Here is a 17,783-nt window from a genome sequence, read left to right on the forward strand (position 1 = left end):
AAGAGAAAAGGTTTATTTTGGCTCATTGTTTTATAGGTTGCAATACAGGATCAAGCAGACCCATTGCTTTTAGGCATTTGGATAGGGTGCTGAATGGCAGTGGCGAGAGCACATCATGGAGCAAAATGGCTTTCCTCATGGCCAGGCAGTAAAAGGAAAAGGAAGAGGCCAGGATCATACTGTCCCCGTTTGAGGGCCCTCCCACTAGGCCCCCACCTCTTAAAGGCTCCACAGTCTCACAGTAGCACCACCCTGAGGATCAAGCCTTCAACACATGAGCCTTAGGGGGACACTTAAGATCCAAACCAAATATATATCCAGCCTTCACCAACAGATGAATGGATAAGAAAATGTGATGCATACACGTATACACAAATGGAATATTATTCAGGCTTAAAAAGGAAGGAAATCTTTCCATTTGCAACAAGACAGGTGAAACTTGAAGACATTACGCTGAGTGAAATATGCCTGGCATAGGAAGCCAAATACTACATGATCTCCCTTGCATGTGAAATCTAAAAATAATGTTGAACAAAGATGTGCATGTTGGTTACCAGGGACTGGTGATGAGGCCAAAGAAAAGATGTTGATAAAAGGGTACAAATTTTCAGTTATAAGATGAATAAGTCCTGGAGACCTGAAGTATATATCATGGTGACCAATAATGACTAATGATAATGTGTCATGTACTTGAAATTTGATTAGAGTAGATCTCAAGTGTCCTCATCACCATTTAAAAAAAAAGTAAATTTTTGAGGTAATAGAGATGATAGCTAGCTAGATAGTGATACTCATTTCACAATATATACATATGTCAAAATATGGGGGGTTTGTTGTCTTCTTGAGATGGGGTGCTACTCAAATTGAACTTGAGCTTCTGGGCTCAGGGGATCCTCCCACCTCAGCTCCTGAGTAGTTGAGACTATAGGCTGGCACCACTGCCAGAACTGCATGTTTTACACCCTAATTTATACAATTTTTCTTTGTCAGTCATACCTCAATAAGGTTGGGGGGGGAGGGGAAGAGTGTGGTCCATGGTATTGTTGATCCACTGCTCTGGTCCTGAAATCACCTTCCTCCAGCCCCCCTGTTAGAAATGAGGACAGCCTTCACTGCCTCGGCCACAGGAGGTATTCCATGACTTATAAACAAAAGCCTTTCTGGCTGATACAGTGCCTCCCTGGTTCTACCATCTGGCTAGAGTAGGTTCTGCTGGTCACTTCACCAGAGTAGCTTTGCAATCAGTTATGTCCATCTGCAAAGGAGAGATAAAAATGCCTACTTGATCTCGAGCAAACTGATTCAGGAGATGAGTGTGGTGTGTGCATCAGCAGCTGAGTGTCCTCTAGAAATCTGTTGGAAACGTAAACTTCCAGGTTCCCACTCCAGCCATGCTAAATTAGATATTTCATGGGTGGACTGAGCAAAGCAGGTTTTGATAGGACCCCAGTGAACCACTGATCTGAGGGTCAAGGTGGAGTGGCTGCACATCAGAAACACATGGGGCATCTAACCGACTTCTCAGACTCTACCTGCAGCATTTCTGCAATGTGGCCTATAAATTTATATTTCCCGAAAGGTCTGTAAAACCGGACATGGGAACCAACAAAATGAGTATGAAAACAGGTCACATGCACCAAGGGGCTGTCACTCAAGTAAGGGATAAGAAATAGACATGGGGGTCTCCAGAGGCAGAGGAGCTGCCATAAGGTTTTTTTCACCTGTAGATGAGGAAATTGAGTATTTGGTCTCAGCAGCCCTGTTTAGCCCTAAAATTCCAGAGACGCCAGCTCAGGAAGGGGAGACTTTGCAGACCTGGCTGCAACAAGCAAACACGGTGCTAGTGAAGGTTAAGACTAACAAACTTCTCAGACGTGTGAGCAACAGGAGGAAGAGGCTGTCACTTTACTAAAGTCGATAAAGCAACCTTATCACCCGTCAGAGCCAGAGCAGTCGATCCAAAGCAGGTTTTGTCTTCTTCCTTTACCAGGTTTATGAGGCAGCAGGTTTGCACTTCAGATGTTCATTTATAGAGTGCTAGACGACACCTGCTTTGTGCTGGGCTTGTGCTTTGGGGGTGGTTTTGTTTGGAAAATATTATTTTAAAATAACATACAGGCTAAGTATTCCCACCATCTTCAGGCATTCTGCCTTCTAGAAATGCACTGCTTGTTAAGGATCGAAGCTCCCAGCTGAAGCACTTACTCTCTGGTAATGTAATTTTGCCCTCTCTCCTCCGTATCTTTTCCCTTCTCCTGGAAACAAGGGGAAGAAGGAGGTGTAGGGTCTCTTCCCCACACCCCTCTCTCCCTTCCAGGAAACTGCTTCCCCTTCAGGGCCTCTGTCCCCCACCACAGCTGCTATAGAGTTGGGGAGGGGATCCAGGTGCTGCCAGACAATAACCAGCACCTCACTGATCACTTCAAAAGATGACGAGATACCAAGTCATTGTTTTTAAAATCAAAAGATAAAAAGAGGAAAGTATAGCCAGCCCCTCTATACTCCTAGCTGCTCAGGAGGTTGAGGTAGGAGGGCGCAAGTTCAAAGCCAATTTCAGCAACTCATCGAGGCCCTAAGCAACTTAGTGAGACCCTGTTTCACAATAAAACATAAAAAAGGCTGGGGATGCAGCTCGGTGATTAAGCACCCCAGGTTCAATCCCTGGTACTAAATAAATAAATATTAAATAAGATGGCATCAAATTATGAAAGAGGAAAGTTAAGCATTTATCCTTTCCCTATATGTACTGTACCTAAGGCTAATCTAATTGTTGAGCAGGCAAAGTTTGTCTTCATAGAAGCTAATTAATGAAGAGGGATCCAATTAGAATATCACCATTTTGCATGGGGTAGAGAGAGAGAAGAAAAAGGAAAAAGGGAATATATTTTTAAAAGCACAATTCTGCAAACTTGAATGAATTATCTAGGAAAAGATCATCAATGGCTGTTCATATCATAGAGACAAGAAGATATGGCATGTCACCTACTGGAAGTTATGACACACCCTTATGAGAAAATTTAAACTTGAATCTAGTTAAATTCTACAGATTAGGCTGGGGTTGTGGCTCAGTGGTAGAGTGCTCACCTAACACATTCAAGGCCCTGGGTTCGATCCTCAGCACCACATAAAAATAAATAAAATAAAGGTATTGTGTCCAGCTACAACTAAAAAAATAAATATTTTTTAAAAAGTCTACAGACTGATCAACATTTCCAGGAAATATAGGTAGGGGACAGAGGGATATGCCAAACACCACTGAAGGGATACCATCACCCCAATCCCAGACTGTGGGAACTTTGTGACACAAATGATCCATTTTTCCAATATACTGCATGGGGGAAATGAGATAGAAGGGGAAAACTGCAGATTAAATAAGATTTACGTCACATTAGCCAATCAAAATGTGTGGACTCTGTCTGAAAGATCTAACATACTTCTAAAAAATTATAGGCAAAACCAGGGAAATGTGGGCTGGGTTTGGCTCAGTGGTAGAGTGCTTGCCTAGCATGTGAGAGGCGCTGGGTTTGATCCTCAGCACCACATTTAAAAAAAAAAAAAAAAAGGTGTCCATCTACAACTAAAAAAATTTTTTTAAAAAAATAGGGAAATGTAAACAAGGATATTTAATGATACTGAGAAAATATTGTTGACTTGGGGGCAATGATAATTTTGTGGTATGTCTTTCAAAAATAGCCCTTGTCCCTCTCCTTAGAGCTACATAGTCAGACACAGATGAATGATATGATATCTAGGATTTCTTTCAAAATAATCAATAGTGGTAGGGAGTAAGTGGGGATATAGAGAAAATAAGACAATCATAAGCTGATAACTGAAGTCAGAAGGGAGGGAAATGAAGGCCCTTTATACAGCTCTCTACAATAGTATGTTTGACATTTTCCTTCTTAAAATTAAAATGGTTTGCATCATATTAATTTCTACTTTATGTATGCATTTTATATTGGCCATAATGTGTTAGTGTAGTAGCTCATGCTTATTATTTGCATGCATAGATTTATCAATTTTTACCTGTCTTCACTAGTTAGTATATGCAAAAAGTTTAGATTTTTGTGTATTTTAAAACTTGCCTACCCAGCCATACTGGATGATCCATGAACATAAGGACCCTCCTACTGTATCCTTCATAGCACTAATACTTTATTTTAGCATCTCAACACTAGTTTGAAAATACAAGTTATTAAGACACCATTCTGGAAGCAGGTACTGCCCACCTGACCTTCCAGTTGCAGTATCTCCATCCTAACTTTATTGTCAGGAGAGTTTACACAGATCACATGATCACTCTAGACCAGGAAGATTTGGAGGTTTTTTTTGTTGTTGTTGTTTAGGTGATTAACCACCAAGCTACATCCTCAAACCTTTTTATTTTTAACTTGGAGACAGGGCCTCACGAAGTTGCTTAGGGTCTTGCTAAGTTGCTAAGGCTGGCCTCGAACTTGTAATCCTCCTGCTGCAACCTCCAGATTACACTGGAGGTTGTAAGATTACCCCTGGAGGTTGTGATCACTGGGATTACAGGGAGATGCCAACATGCCTAGCTCAAGACTGTTAACTTGAGAACTTATGAAAAGAACAGGAAAAAAGTTGAGACTAATTAAATCTTCATTATTGAATGGAGAACTTTATATAATTACTTATAAATTAATATAAAATTCTAAATACTGTAGAGGAAATTCTGTTTCCTGTTTAGACCCTCCTTACCAAGGTAACTAAGGCAAAGTGAAATCCTTGTAAGGTGTGACTACAAAACATCTGCTCAGATGCTCCCTAGTGTTGTCCTGGACCCTTTGTCCCAGCTTTCTCCCTCCAATATTTGATGGTTTCCAGGACTGGGTGGTACTCTTCCCAAATAGAAAAGCTCCCCATCTTCTATTTCCACTTACTCTATAGTCAAACTTCTCCAGGATTTTTTGAAGCATTTTTAGCTTGAACTCCGTATTCTCCTAGTTACACAGAACTTAAGAGAGCTTCCTCTCTTTGCTCATGAACCACCATCCCCCAGTAAGTCTCAAGGTGGGAGCAGTTTCCCTCCCACGTGACATACCCATCCTCCCCGTTGGGCTCCCTAGTTGAACCCTCCCTCCCCCGCCCCACTGAGCTTCAGGATTGGGAGAGTGGGTTATATCCTGCCTTGATTTCTTGTAGAAGCCTCACTTTGCAGATGAGTGCAACTTGTAAAAGAATGGCCCCATTGGAGTTGGCCCCCTCCCCCAATAACTTGTTCAAGATCACCCAGGAGCAGGGTGCGTCTGCGTCTGTGTACTTTCTGCTGAATTGTACTGTCTCCCAGAAGACTTTTGGGTAGCACTGTCACATTGTCACATTGATAGAAAAGTAATATTCTGTTTACCTAGGCCAAATTTTTAGGAGGAAATCTTATATTCAGCCCTCCAAATGCTTTGGAATGTGCTCAGGTTCAACAGACTGCAATTTTAATTTATAAAAAGTTAGAATTATGATAATTAAAAGCTAGCACTTATATAGCACTTACTATGTGCCAGGCACTGTTCTAAGTATCTTACATACATTGCCTCATTTAGTTAGTTCTATTATTATCCTCATTTTGTAGCTGGGGAAGCTGAGGACAGAGAGGTAAGTGGGAGTGAGGTCTGGCCCTAGGCAGTCTGCCTCCAGGGTCTGTCCTCTTAGCTACTTTGCTCTGCATCTTTTGTCATTGCAGTTCCAACTAAAAAGATGAAAGAAAAATCTAGAAGAATAGAGAGAACTACAGCTCAGGCTGGGTTTGGGGGGCAGGGAGCATAGCAGCTTAGTGAAAGCGCTAAGAATGAGAATCCAGAAAACCTGGGTCTAACCTGGCTCTTCCTGTATCTCTGTGTAACACAGAAAAGTCACTCTGTCAGTCTGGTCCTATTTCCTCATCTCTTAAAAAAAATGAAAATTATGCTATTGTTATCCCTCTATAGGGTTATTGGAAAAATCTATTCAACATTACTATGAAGAAAAGTGCTACATGGGAGAAAGTGCTAAGGATTCCCATTTTTAGATGAGCTTAGGAGGACTTTGATTTGGCATCTGAAGGTAATAAGTTCCTATTTTTGTTTTCAGGGCACTATATTTGTATGTGTCTTGTAGAACCCACACTTGGAAATGCTGACAGCAGGCTTCAGGACAGCTGAGCCCCACTAGACACCAAGAAAACCCATGGCTCTGGCTGCATCTTTCAACATGACAGATCCACAGTAAGTACTGTTGGGAACCGCTCTCTGCATCCAAAATGTTGCTATAAATCTCCATAAGACCAGGATCTTCTACTCAGGCAACCACTGTATACATTTGCTTTAATGGGAGGCCACAAAATATGGGGGAAACCTTTCAAAAGCCAGCTCAACACAAGGTTAGGAAGCAATTGAAGGAATTAACAATATGGGAATTCAAGGAAATTTAGAAATCATGAAAGGGTTTTTAAAACCAGCCTCAGAACTCTTCAGGGAGAATTGCTTTCAGTTCCCCAGACTTAAGGCACCATGTGGACCAACCACTTTATCTTGCCAAGCACCAGCTTGGTAAGTGACCAGGTGGTGATTTATTTTGTGTTTTGCAACTCACTGGTAAAAATGCTAAGATGAGAATAACACTCCTTCTATTACACCACGCTCTCCTGGCCTCTCTAGCTATGGGCCTGGCTACTCAGTCATCTGCAGCATGAACCTGTTATCTGAAGGACAGCCAACCTCAGTAGAATCAACAATAGGTGCTTATTGTGCACATGTCTGGGGTAATTGCTCTGATCTTGCTTGGACTCACCCTTGGATATGGGGCTGGCCTGGCTGTCAGCTGATCTAGGTGAGACTGGACTCTTCAAGGTGACTCATCTTTCAGTAGCCTGGGTTGGTCACCCTCTGATAGTGATGTTGGAGGGGCGAGAGCACAGGCAGAAATTCACAAATGCCTTATCATGCCTCACTGGCATCATGTCTGCTAATATACTATTGGTCAAAACAAGTCACATAATAGAAGACTGAATAAGACGTTGGGGAAATTTATTCTTCCTTTTGATGAGACAGACTGTAAAGTCATGCGGCAAAGGGCTGTAATCAAGGAGGGATAAAGAATTAACACATTTTGTTCACCATACTATACTTCATACCCAAGGCCAGGGTGTAGTTTTAATACTCAGGCCATGAACTGTGGGACTTTCAATACTCTCTGCTTAGATGACCATTGGGCTATAGATGGTGCTGGTCCAGTATGACTATTGGCAGATTGGGAACAGAGGGTGGGAGAGTTAAGAGGCAGAAGTAATTTTGTTCCATGCTTCTTGGAGCCATAATTTGCTGGTCTTAGAAATTCTCTAGCCTTCCTTGAACACCTCGTTGGTCAGAAAGTTCTATTTGTACAGTTGAAAAATCCATAGTTTCCTTCAATAGTCTCAAAGAAAAGAGAACAATTTCAATTCAGCAGCTACATTTTTGGAAATATCTGGAGGAGGTGGGATTCCCCCCATAAAACACCCACGCTTTTAGATCAGTTGTTGAGAAACATAGAAGCAGCACATCCTATGACTGTTCCACCTAAAGATCTCGAGTCATTCTGTAAATGTCACACAGTGATGAATACTATTATCTGCACTTGACAGGTAGCAAAAAGCAAAGGTTTAAATAAGGCTTACAAAAGAGAATTGGGGCTCTGGGAATTACTTGGCGAATTCAGGTAGTGTAGGCAGCCTACCTGTGGCACTCAAATAAAAAAAAAAAAAAAAACCTATTTTTCCCTCCATTAATCTGGGTGATCCAAGAAAAGGAGAAGTAGGCAGATTCATCTCTGAACTTCCTGGATCACTGCCTCTGGGTGTCACTGGTTAGGTTTCAACAGTTGCTAGAAAAGTTTGGAATTTAGAGTTCCCCATCCAAGCGACAGGGCTTGTCACTCAGAGCTCTCCAGCCTGCTGTGTGTTCCTCTTATCCATATCAGATCCCAGACTAAGGAGGAATGGCTCTTAGGAAGCCTCTATTTCAACTCCTTATGTTTCAGTTGGAGAAACTGAGGCCCAGGAAGAGCCCCACTGAAGGAGATATTTGGGCTGGCCCCAGAGCCCAGAAATATTGCAGGGCGGCCTGGGTTGTTCACCTCAGTGTTGAAACTGGCCTCCTTTCCCTGGACACTGACCCTAGTGTTCCTTCAAATAGTTAATCTTTTTCTTTCTTTCTTTCTTTCTTTTTTTTTTTTTTTTTTTGGTACCAGGGATTGAACCCAGTGGTGCTTAACCCCCAGCTTTTTTTTTTTTGTTAGAGACAACAGGGTTTCGTTAAGTTGCTGAGGGTGGCTTTGAATCCTCCTGCCTCAGCCTTCTGAGCTGCTGGGATTACAGGCATGCACCACTGCACTTGGCTCAAATATTTAATCTTTATACTTCTTCATCTGTACTTTTTAACTTTTTAACCTTTCTTGTTTGACCAGAGGCACAAGACCCAACGCCTCAGATTCTACAGGATGAAAGTGGGTCAAGAATGTGTTGGAGGAACCCAAAATGGCAACCCAGGCAGTAAAAGCAAAATTGTCCAGCATCTCTCAACAGAGTTTGTCAGGGTGGTGCAGAGTTGTTAAATATACTGCAGAATTAATAACATCCCTGCCCTGTTCAGATGTCAACAGTGACTGCCAAAAAATGCCTCACAAATTGCCAGACACCTGCTGGTGGGTTGGGAGGTGGTGCTGCCCCTGGCTGGGGTATCCTGCAATGCCAGAGTTGTGGGTTCTTTGAGGTGCCCACAGAGCCCCAGAGTTTCTCAGACGTTTGATCAGTCGACTTCTACTTCCTACTCCCAACCTTTAAAAGGTAGGACCAATTCAGGTAGGAAGGCAGCAGGCACCCCCAGTCATCCGACGCCCTCCCACCCTCACCACCCCAAAGCCTACAAGGGCCCTCCAGGTCTCCAGGAGAGTCCCAACCACCAGCAGTATGTCCAGTTGTGGCACAGATGATAGAAACATTTCAAAGGACCTTCACAAAAACCCATAAGATAGTTTAAGAGTTCATAACCCACTTGAATCAATCTGTGAAATATGGTATAATAAGAACTATGTAATGTTTTGAACAACCAACAATAAAATAATTAAAAAAAAAAAAGAACATACTATTCCAATATAAAGGGTAATGACTCAGAGTCCTGAAGTCTGAGCCGTGGTTTTGCTGGTTGGCAGAGTTATCATCTAGGTCTTTACCACCCCATGATAGAAGATCTGCCTGTGTCCAGACATGAACAATTCCTCTTCTCGTCTCCCTTTCTTCACAGCTGGTGAAGAAAATGGACTAGTCAGGGCTTTGTCCTGTCTTTGGGTGGCCCGTGGGAAGAATGGCAACCTTGCACTTCCCCAGCCTTCCAACAGCACTGCGTAGATTCTGGAACCCCTGCTCTCCTCTCTTGGAATGGACAAAGTATTTTGGTCCTAGAAGCTAACCTTTCCTGTCATTCCTCTTCTCCAACTCAGGCCTGCTGTCGAAGGAGGGATTTCTGAAGTTGAGGTCATCTCCCAACAAGTAGATGAAGAAACCAAGAGCATGGCCCCCACACAGCTGGTGACATTTGCCTATCGGGACTTGCCCCTGGCTGCCGTCGACCTCTCCACGGCCGGCTCGCAGCTCCTGTCAAATCTGGATGAAGAGTACCAAAGAGAAGGGTAGGTGCTGCCGCTGAGCCTGCTGAGGAGTCTCCTGTGTGACTCCCTGAGTGTCCTTGGCTCCCTCCCAAGAGCCAGGGACAGAGATTAGAGATACTGAACAGTGAGAGAGCAGAGGGTCACACCAGGCCTCTCTGGCCCTTTTTCTCCTCAGACATTATTTACTCAGGAAAAGATTTTGGACACAGAAAATACCTGTTGTTGCTAGAAAGCCTCTTATGTCTTATGTGTCTTTTGCTTGGAACTCAGAGAATAAAATCTATCTTAGGTCTGGAAGGACCTTAAATGGCCCATCCAACTCCCCCTCTGTACACTTGGGAAACAGGAGAACCACAGGGATGAGGGATTTGCCCAAGTCACAGAGCCCATAAGGATGGACTTGGACTGCACTTCTCTTTATCAAGCAAAGCCCTCTGCATGAAGGAACATGCTCATCATGTAAGGGAATTTAACAGAATGCAACTAGGACCTTGCAGACAGTATCTGCCCCCTTTTCCAGAAAGGAACAACAGGAAATGTTAGTCCCTAATTCAGAACAGTTTGCCCTTATCATCCTATACTAACTTGTCAATCAGTTGTTTCCCAATTAACTTCTCATTAGCCTGATCTGTCTTCACCAATGTACTCTCTGCAGGGCAATGATAGAGTGTTCCAGCTGGATGTTTGATGCCCTGTTTGGTAGCAGTAGCAGGTTGAAGAATTGAAGGCCCAAGAAGGGCAGGAACAAGTCCTAGGGTCACACAGCAGCTCACAACATTGCTTTCCCCAGCCCAACCCTGCAGCTCTTAGACATAGAATTGTAAACACCAGTGAGGACCTCAGGAGCCAATTCTGGGCGACTCTCCCAGATACCTGTAAATAACTTAGAACATGCTGGCTGCTTTGATTACAAAATTAAGGTTTGTGGGTATTTTAGAAGCAAACAAGAAGTCTTAGCTATAGCTAGATTTGAAGAGCTTGGATTCCCTGTGCTTCGTTCCTGAAGGGGCTCTCCTGGTCCCAAGATAAACTGCCTAACAATCGTGAAACCGTACACTTTCTTTTGCAGAAATGATACCCCAGTGGCATTCACTGAAAATATAATTTTTCCAAGTATTGTGCATACAGTCAGCAGGACCTTGGAATAAAAAGACAGGCAAGCAGGCAGGAGATAGCTGAGGGATGCTTGGTGGTGGCAGCGCTGTCTTTTGTGAAGTAGGCTCAGCACTTGTCAACAGCCAGGCCCGTCTCTCCTTTTGAAATTCACTGGGTCTTTCTCTGAGCCCCCAGCAAGTCTCTGTGTGACTGCACCCTGGTGGTCAAACAGGGTAGTGCAGCCACCTAGAATGCCATGGATGTTCTTAAAACTCATTCCCGGCCCTGGCTTGAGGGTACCTTAGACTCTTTCCAAGTCAACAGTGAAAGGGCGTGGAGAGAGGCAGGAATACTGCCGATGAGTATTTCAGAGCAATGTTCACATCTTCCCCTCGTGTGTGTCACTGCACGTAGGTGTACCCCTCCCTCCCAGGTATGCCACACTGAGGTGTGCCACTCCCCCACCTGAACTCAAAGAAAAGGCTGTCAGAAAGGCCTTGCTCTATCATTCAGTTTGCTTTTAAATGGGGCCTGCAAGTCTTTCTTCCAATCAGCGGGAGAATACAAATGAAGTGCCTGCAGGCAGAGAGGCCCTGGTTTGATTTGGGTCTCCAGGTGTGCCCAGGAAGCTGCTCCTGTTGGGTCAATAGGAAGCAGCCTATGGAGGGGCTCAACTGGCAGCCACAGGGCCTCCTGGAGGAAGGAAGAGCTGGCACAGGACAGAGGCACAAGAGCACACTGTGCAGGGACAGTGCCTCTCCTCACAATCTTGGCTGGTGCCACGTTTCCTGGGGTTTTCCCAAATTTCCAGCTTGGCCCTTTCCAAAGCAATGTAAACCAAAACGAAGGGTCTGTATTGACAGTGCTGAGCTCCGTTAAGCCTCTTCCTCCTCCGTAACCCTTCTTCCTGCTAAGGGGAGTGCTCTAGATAGGAATGTATCTTTTCTATTTTAAATGAAAAGCTCTCAGGGACACCACGGAGAAGGTGCCCAGGGACTCAGCTGCTCTGCACTCACGTCTCTTGGGCTCAGTGACAGTCAGTGCTTTGAAGTTTTAGACAGTTAGAGCTGGGGGAGACCTTCGCAAGGTGAATGTTCTAAGCATCCTAACAGGATACTGGGCCAGAGTGCAAGGAGCCTGCTCAAGATCACACAGAGACAGGGACAGCCCCATCTCCTGGCTCCTGATCTAGGCCAACACACTGGGCTTTTCCATTTATCACTTGTCCCTTTACCTGTCACTCCTATGGCTGTGGGCACCCTCCACTGACCATGAGATACCACTGCCAGGCTGCTCTGTTGAATGAATACCTTGAACTTCTTAGTGTGTTTGTTGTTGTTTTTTTCCCAAAAAAGCATTTTTTTCAAACTGTGGTTAAATACACATAACATACCATTTATGATCTTAACCATCTTCAGTGTATGATTCAGTGTCTTCACAGTGCCACATGATGATCACTGCCATCTGTCTCCAGAACTCTGTACCCATTAAACAATTCCCTTCCCCCCACCATTCTTCCTTCTGTCTTTGATTTTGACTACTCCAGGTACCTCACATAAGTGAAATCATATAATATACGCCTATTTGTGAGTGGCTTATGTCACTGAGAATAAAGCCCTCAGAATTCATCTGAGTTATAGGCACATATAAGAATGTCTTTCCTTTTTAGGGCCAAATAATATTCTATTGTCTGTCTATATCACAGTCTGCTTATCAGTTCATCTGCCAGTGGACATGTGGGTTGCGTCTAGATTTTGGCTATTGTGAACAATGCTGCTATGAACAAATGAGCAAGCATCTTTGCAACCTTGCTTTTGATTCTTTGGGATACATACCCAGAAGTGGATTGCTGGATCATGTGGTGATTGTGCTTTTAATGTCTGAGAGTCTGCCAGGCTGTCCACCATGTGACTGTACCATTCTACCTTTGCACCAACTGTGCACAAGCATTCCATTTTCCTATAGCTTCACTAACACCTGTTATTCTCTGTTTTGGGGGGATGGTAGCAGCCACCCTAATGCATATGAGTTGCTTTGGTGTGCTTGTAAGAGCATTTCCCTGAGAGCCTGGGAGGTGAGTGGAAGGAACAGTCCTCCTGACTCAGGCTAAGCCCCGAGGCACAGGTGGAGAGCCGCCTGGGTCCAGCTCCTTGACCTGCCCAGGAACCCTCTGTCTTTCTGACATGTCCACCTAGCAGCACTACACTGTAGCACTGTCTGCCGTCCACCTGGTCACCTGTGCTGTCAGGCTGCTCCGGGCCCAGGGAGGAGAGTCAGACAACAGTACTAATTGGCTCCTCCCAGACTCAGGGTCTCCAGCCTCCGCTTGATTTTTCAGTCATGCCTGACAGTCCTCCTCCCTGGTCCTGGACAGTCCCCAGCAGCTCATTGCTTCCATTTTCCTCAATCCTATCTTTTCTCCAGCAGATGACCCCCTCTCCTCCTTCCTCTCTCACGTGGGCTGCACCGCAGCCCCCAGGCTCTCCCTTCCAGGCCCAGTCTCAGCTGCTGAGCTCTGATTTCACCCCTCCGCCTTCTGGGGAACCTTGTTCCATCAGCTATAGCCTCTCCCTGTCTCACCACACATTCAAGGCCCTCATGTCCTCCCTTGACCCCACGTCCCCATTGTCCACCACCACCCCTCCTTGTCTTTGCAGTCAAACTTCTTAGAAGCCTTATTGGCACCTGCCAAGAACCCTCTCTCTCCTCCCATCTATCAGTCTGCTGCAGTCCAGCTTCAGCCTTATCCATGCCCTGGAAACTGTCCCCCTCAAGGACAGCAACTGCCTCTTTGCTGCTAGGATCCTGATACTGTCCTCTGTCTAGCGTTTGAAACTGGCAGCCCCTGCCTCCCTCTTGAAGCAGTCTTCCTTGTCTGCCATCACATATAAACCCTCCGGACTTTCTTCCTCCTCCCCTGACTGTTCCTTTTAGGCCTTTTTAAAATTGTTTTTCCTCTGCATGTTCTGTAAATGTTGGGGTTCTCCATTTTCTGCCTTTGGCCATTTCCACTCTACTTACTCTGCACACTGGGTAATTTCATCCATTCCCATAACTTAAATTAAATCCTTCAGCTGGTGATGTTCAAAGCCGTACCTCTAGCCTGAATCTCTCGCTCAAACGCCTGACATATATCCACCTAGGCTCCTGAACATCTTCATGGGGATCCTAACAACACCTTAGACTCCTGACAAGCTTCCACACAATTATCTGCCCTGGTGCCTCCAAGTTGCCTGCATGTGTGAGAGGAGAACTGTTCTTGTCTCCACCTAAGTCATTGCTAAAAATAGCCTTTTCTGTGGCAGCCCTCAAATCCAGCCCAAGGAGCCACAACTCACCTGTTCTGGCCATCTCAAACCCAGTGTGCCCCAAATGGGACTGTTTTATCCCCAGAATGTACGGCTCCAGCCAGTGGAACCTAGATATTGCCTGGCCTCACCAACCCATTATCACCAAAGCGAGCCACACGTGCAAATACAATGGTCACTTACAAAGACCCAAACCCTCCTTCTTGCCTTGACAGGAACCAGTGTCCTCCAAGACACACCAGAGCTGTGTGAAGCCTGCCACTTACAGCCAGCCCTGGATTTTGTTTTCCTCCTCTGCTCTGGCTCCTTTCATCCTCATTCTAGTACCCATGAAGCTATAACTGCCGATGGCATCCATTATAGAAATGCTAGTGCCAAGTCCAGCAGCTTTGGGAACCAAAAGCCAGTGCAATATGGGCTGCATGCGGGGTGAGCCAGAAAAGTTTTTCCCCAGCCCAGCTCTACACAGTGCTGTTGATGTGCTGCTTATGGCCTTGGCTCTGGTCCTTTATGCTTCTGGCCATTACCTCTCTAGATCCAGGACTCTAATTCAGTCCAGTTCAATCCACTGTGCTGGCGCATCAGGCCGGCTCCGCCATCTTCCTTTCCCTTCCTATTTGTGTCCCCCCAACCAAGTGCCTCCCTCCCTCAATAGTGATAACAAAACCTCCATGCATGTCCACAGGGGTAAAGAGACACTCAGCAGAGGGGGAGACGGGGAGCAGAGGGGGTGTCTGACCCCAGCTGAGGCTGTCATGAAGCCCGGCTGCATCCATAACATGAGACCAGCTCAGTTTCTTCTCCCTCATGCCCCACATTCTGTTACCTTACTGCCATAATATCACTTCACTGAACCAAAGATTCTTCCACAAAAGATAAGTAACTCTATCATGCAGTTGTCTTGGACTGTGCGTAACAAATTCACTAGACCATGTAACATGGAGTCTAGAGCCAGCTCTGAGCAGCTCTGAGGTTGGTCCAACAACTTGCCAGTGTCAACAAGGGTGGGATTCCTTTCCTCACTCAACAGCACTGGCTTCTTGACACTGTAAGGTGCCCTTGAGGTTTGTTAGAGGGCTGCCTGTCGTAATTAGGCCACATCTTTCCTCATTCACATCCGGCAAGACAGATGCCCATCATTTTTTTAAGAGTACAAAGAACTTTCCCAGAAGCCTCTGGCCACTTTCACCTCACGTCTCATTGGCTAGAACTGAGTCTCATGACAAGGGATATGGGGAAGTCCACAGGCCAATCAGGCCTACCCTTTGAACAGTGCCATTTCCCAGTATATATTGCAGTTACCCCAGTGGGACAGCACTAGTGTGGAATCACCCATCATGCATCACATCCTTTAAGAGAGCCAACTCTCCATTATTAGCTTTCAGTTCAGAATTCAACCTTAATTTCATGTCATTTTTTTTAGTTTGGGAAAAATCTCCCTCTTAGACTTCAATAACGGTCATCTTGATTCTTTCACCCCAGTGCAATTTGACCTGTCCTTGTCCTGGTGGACAATCCTGAAGCTTTCTGTTTGCACATAACCAGAGCCCCTTATTCCTTGGTCTCATTCTTTGGCATTGAACACCACTCCATTCAGTGGTGGGAAAGTGAGGTACAGAACCATTCTCAGCAAACACTGTCTACCTTTGGAAGAGGGATACTGAGTTTCTAAGAAGCTAACTCATGGCATACACTGGAACTTCCATGTTCTCTTAACCAACTACAAGACACTGAAGGCATGGTTGGTTTGCTGGGTCTGGGCAAGACGAGAAGCCACAAAAGAGAAAATTCAGAGAAGCCTAGAGTTCTACCCTAGAGAGGCCTGCAGCCCAACAGGAGAGACACTGTGACTGCGCATGTGTAGAGGAAGGTGGTGCAAGGCAGAGTCATCATCCCCTTCTACAAATGAGGCCCTGGTCACGTAGAGGGACAGGGCTCTTTTTGGTGAAACAAGGGAGTGGAGAGGGTGAAGGAAGAGTTTGTGGAGTAGTCTTTGTCCAAAATTAAAGTAAGAAATGAAGGCTCTTCCACATTTAGTGAAGTGATTATTTCTCTCCTAGTGTTCAGGACTGGGTCCTAAAAGAGGTAAGGGCTGGACTCCCAGACAGCAGAAGGCTGGAGGAAGTACAGGTCTTGGGTAGGCCAAAAGGGGTGCTGTTACTTAGAGATGATGCCAACAGCACATGTCTGCCAAAATTTCACAGTAAGAGGAAGACAACATAAGGGGGGCACAGGAATATTTTTGAGATGTCAGGTTAGAAAAATAAGACGATCCAATATAGCAAACATCTCTAAATAAGGACTGAAGTAATTTTAGATATGCCAGCAAGCAAAGGCTGGGGGCAAAGAAAAGGGAGGGGGAGCAGCCTGTGAAGCCATGGCCCAAAATATCTCCCTCTCTTCCCAGAGTGTCTTGCTTAAGGACCAGGTCCTCCCAGAAAGTCTCCCATCCCCCACCCCCGCAGCCTCGGGGGGCCCCCACCTCAGTGCTCCCACAGTCCTTCGCCTTCATTTTCACCATGCCCAGAAACAACCCTGAGCCCCTCCTCTCTTTCCAAGTCTGTCTCCAGTACTGGGCCAGGGGCTGGAACACTGAGCCTGTTATGAATGAGTGAGTGAGTGGGTGGGGCTGGGTAAAGATAAGGATCAGAAGACAGAAGGGGGAGTCAGGTGCCCTCAGAGAGAGGTGACTGCTGGTAAGAGGAAGAGCCACATGGGAGGGACCAGGCTTCTCATGCCCAGATGTCAAGAAGGACATGATGGCCGCACTCACTCTGAGCATCCTTGCTAACTCCACACCCCCTCCACAAAATCTAAAAGAAATAGTATTTGCCACAGAACATGCCAGCTTCACTTAGTAAGAGTAGCATCCTGTTAGAAGAAGGAAAATCCTTTGGGGGTTCAGGGTTAACAGTTCACCCAGCCACGATCATGGGAATGGGAAGTCCAGAAGTTCTGCATCACGTGGTTTGTGAAGACTGTTAGAGCTTCATTAATCCACTTTATTAATGCAGTGAGACTTGTCTATAAGAAAACACCACCCTTCTAGTGTACCAGCTGCCCCGTCCCCAAGCTGACCTTGCAAATCCATGACCCTCTTTATAATTTTAGAAGACTCAGGCTTTCACCAGAGCTCTCAAAACCCCAACCAGTGAATACAGGCTTAATTCAGATCAGAATATTTTCCTGGTGAATGCATGCTATTTCATTTTCCTGTAGTCCAGGAACCCTAAAGACCCATGAAAAGGGCGATAAGTTCAGATACCTGATTTCTCAGCAAAATATCCACCCATGGCCACCTACGCATATGCATGACAGCCATGGGAGACCACTAGATGGCGGCAGAGTGCCTCAGATACCTGGGGGTGGTGCATGGTGCCCACAGGGAGGGGAGAAAAGTTTAAAGTTTATTGTAAGGCCAGGTTCCCCAAGGAAAATGAGCAGAGTTAATGGCACTAGAGTTAATGGCACCTGAGATAAAATGACACCCACCCCCCAATCATCCTGGAAGGTGCTTGGGATCCAGATTTCAAAGAGAAGGAGGGAGAACATGGCCAACCCAGGATTTGCAGAACCACAGCCAACCCAGAGAGCTCCACAGTGGAGAAGAGGGGTGTGCTGGAAAGCTCCAGCCAACTTCTAAGTCACCTCTACTAAGTTAGGAAGCAGCCTCACCAGGCAGCCCTGCCTGCAAAGCACAGCCCAAAGGAGATTCTTGTGGTCAGTTCCCAGAATTGAGGATTC

General features: G+C 45.5%; 1 protein-coding gene and 1 long non-coding RNA gene across 8 annotated transcripts in view; one reads left to right on the forward strand and one right to left on the reverse strand.

Annotated features, from left to right (window-relative positions):
* Nucleotides 1-17,783, forward strand: part of TMEM266 (transmembrane protein 266) — a 111,655-nt gene that overhangs the window by 36,963 nt on the left and 56,909 nt on the right. For 2 of the 7 annotated variants that reach the window (XM_081293040.1, XM_081293042.1), the window contains exons 2-3: nt 6,085-6,218; nt 9,469-9,657. In XM_081293040.1, the coding sequence (XP_081149166.1) occupies nt 6,181-6,218; nt 9,469-9,657 (227 nt within the window). In that variant the 5' untranslated portion in view covers nt 6,085-6,180. Of the gene's footprint in view, nt 1-6,084; nt 6,219-9,468; nt 9,658-17,783 lie in introns of those variants that run through there. The other 5 variants (XM_081293043.1, XM_081293044.1, XM_081293041.1 and 2 more) reach the window with 4 other exon arrangements.
* LOC308648394 overlaps nt 1-17,783 on the reverse strand; it is a 55,652-nt gene that overhangs the window by 32,127 nt on the left and 5,742 nt on the right. The window lies entirely within an intron of this gene.

This window comes from Spermophilus citellus (assembly GCF_964194105.1).
Source record: "Spermophilus citellus genome assembly, chromosome: 4".
NCBI classification, from domain to species: Eukaryota; Metazoa; Chordata; class Mammalia; order Rodentia; family Sciuridae; genus Spermophilus; species Spermophilus citellus.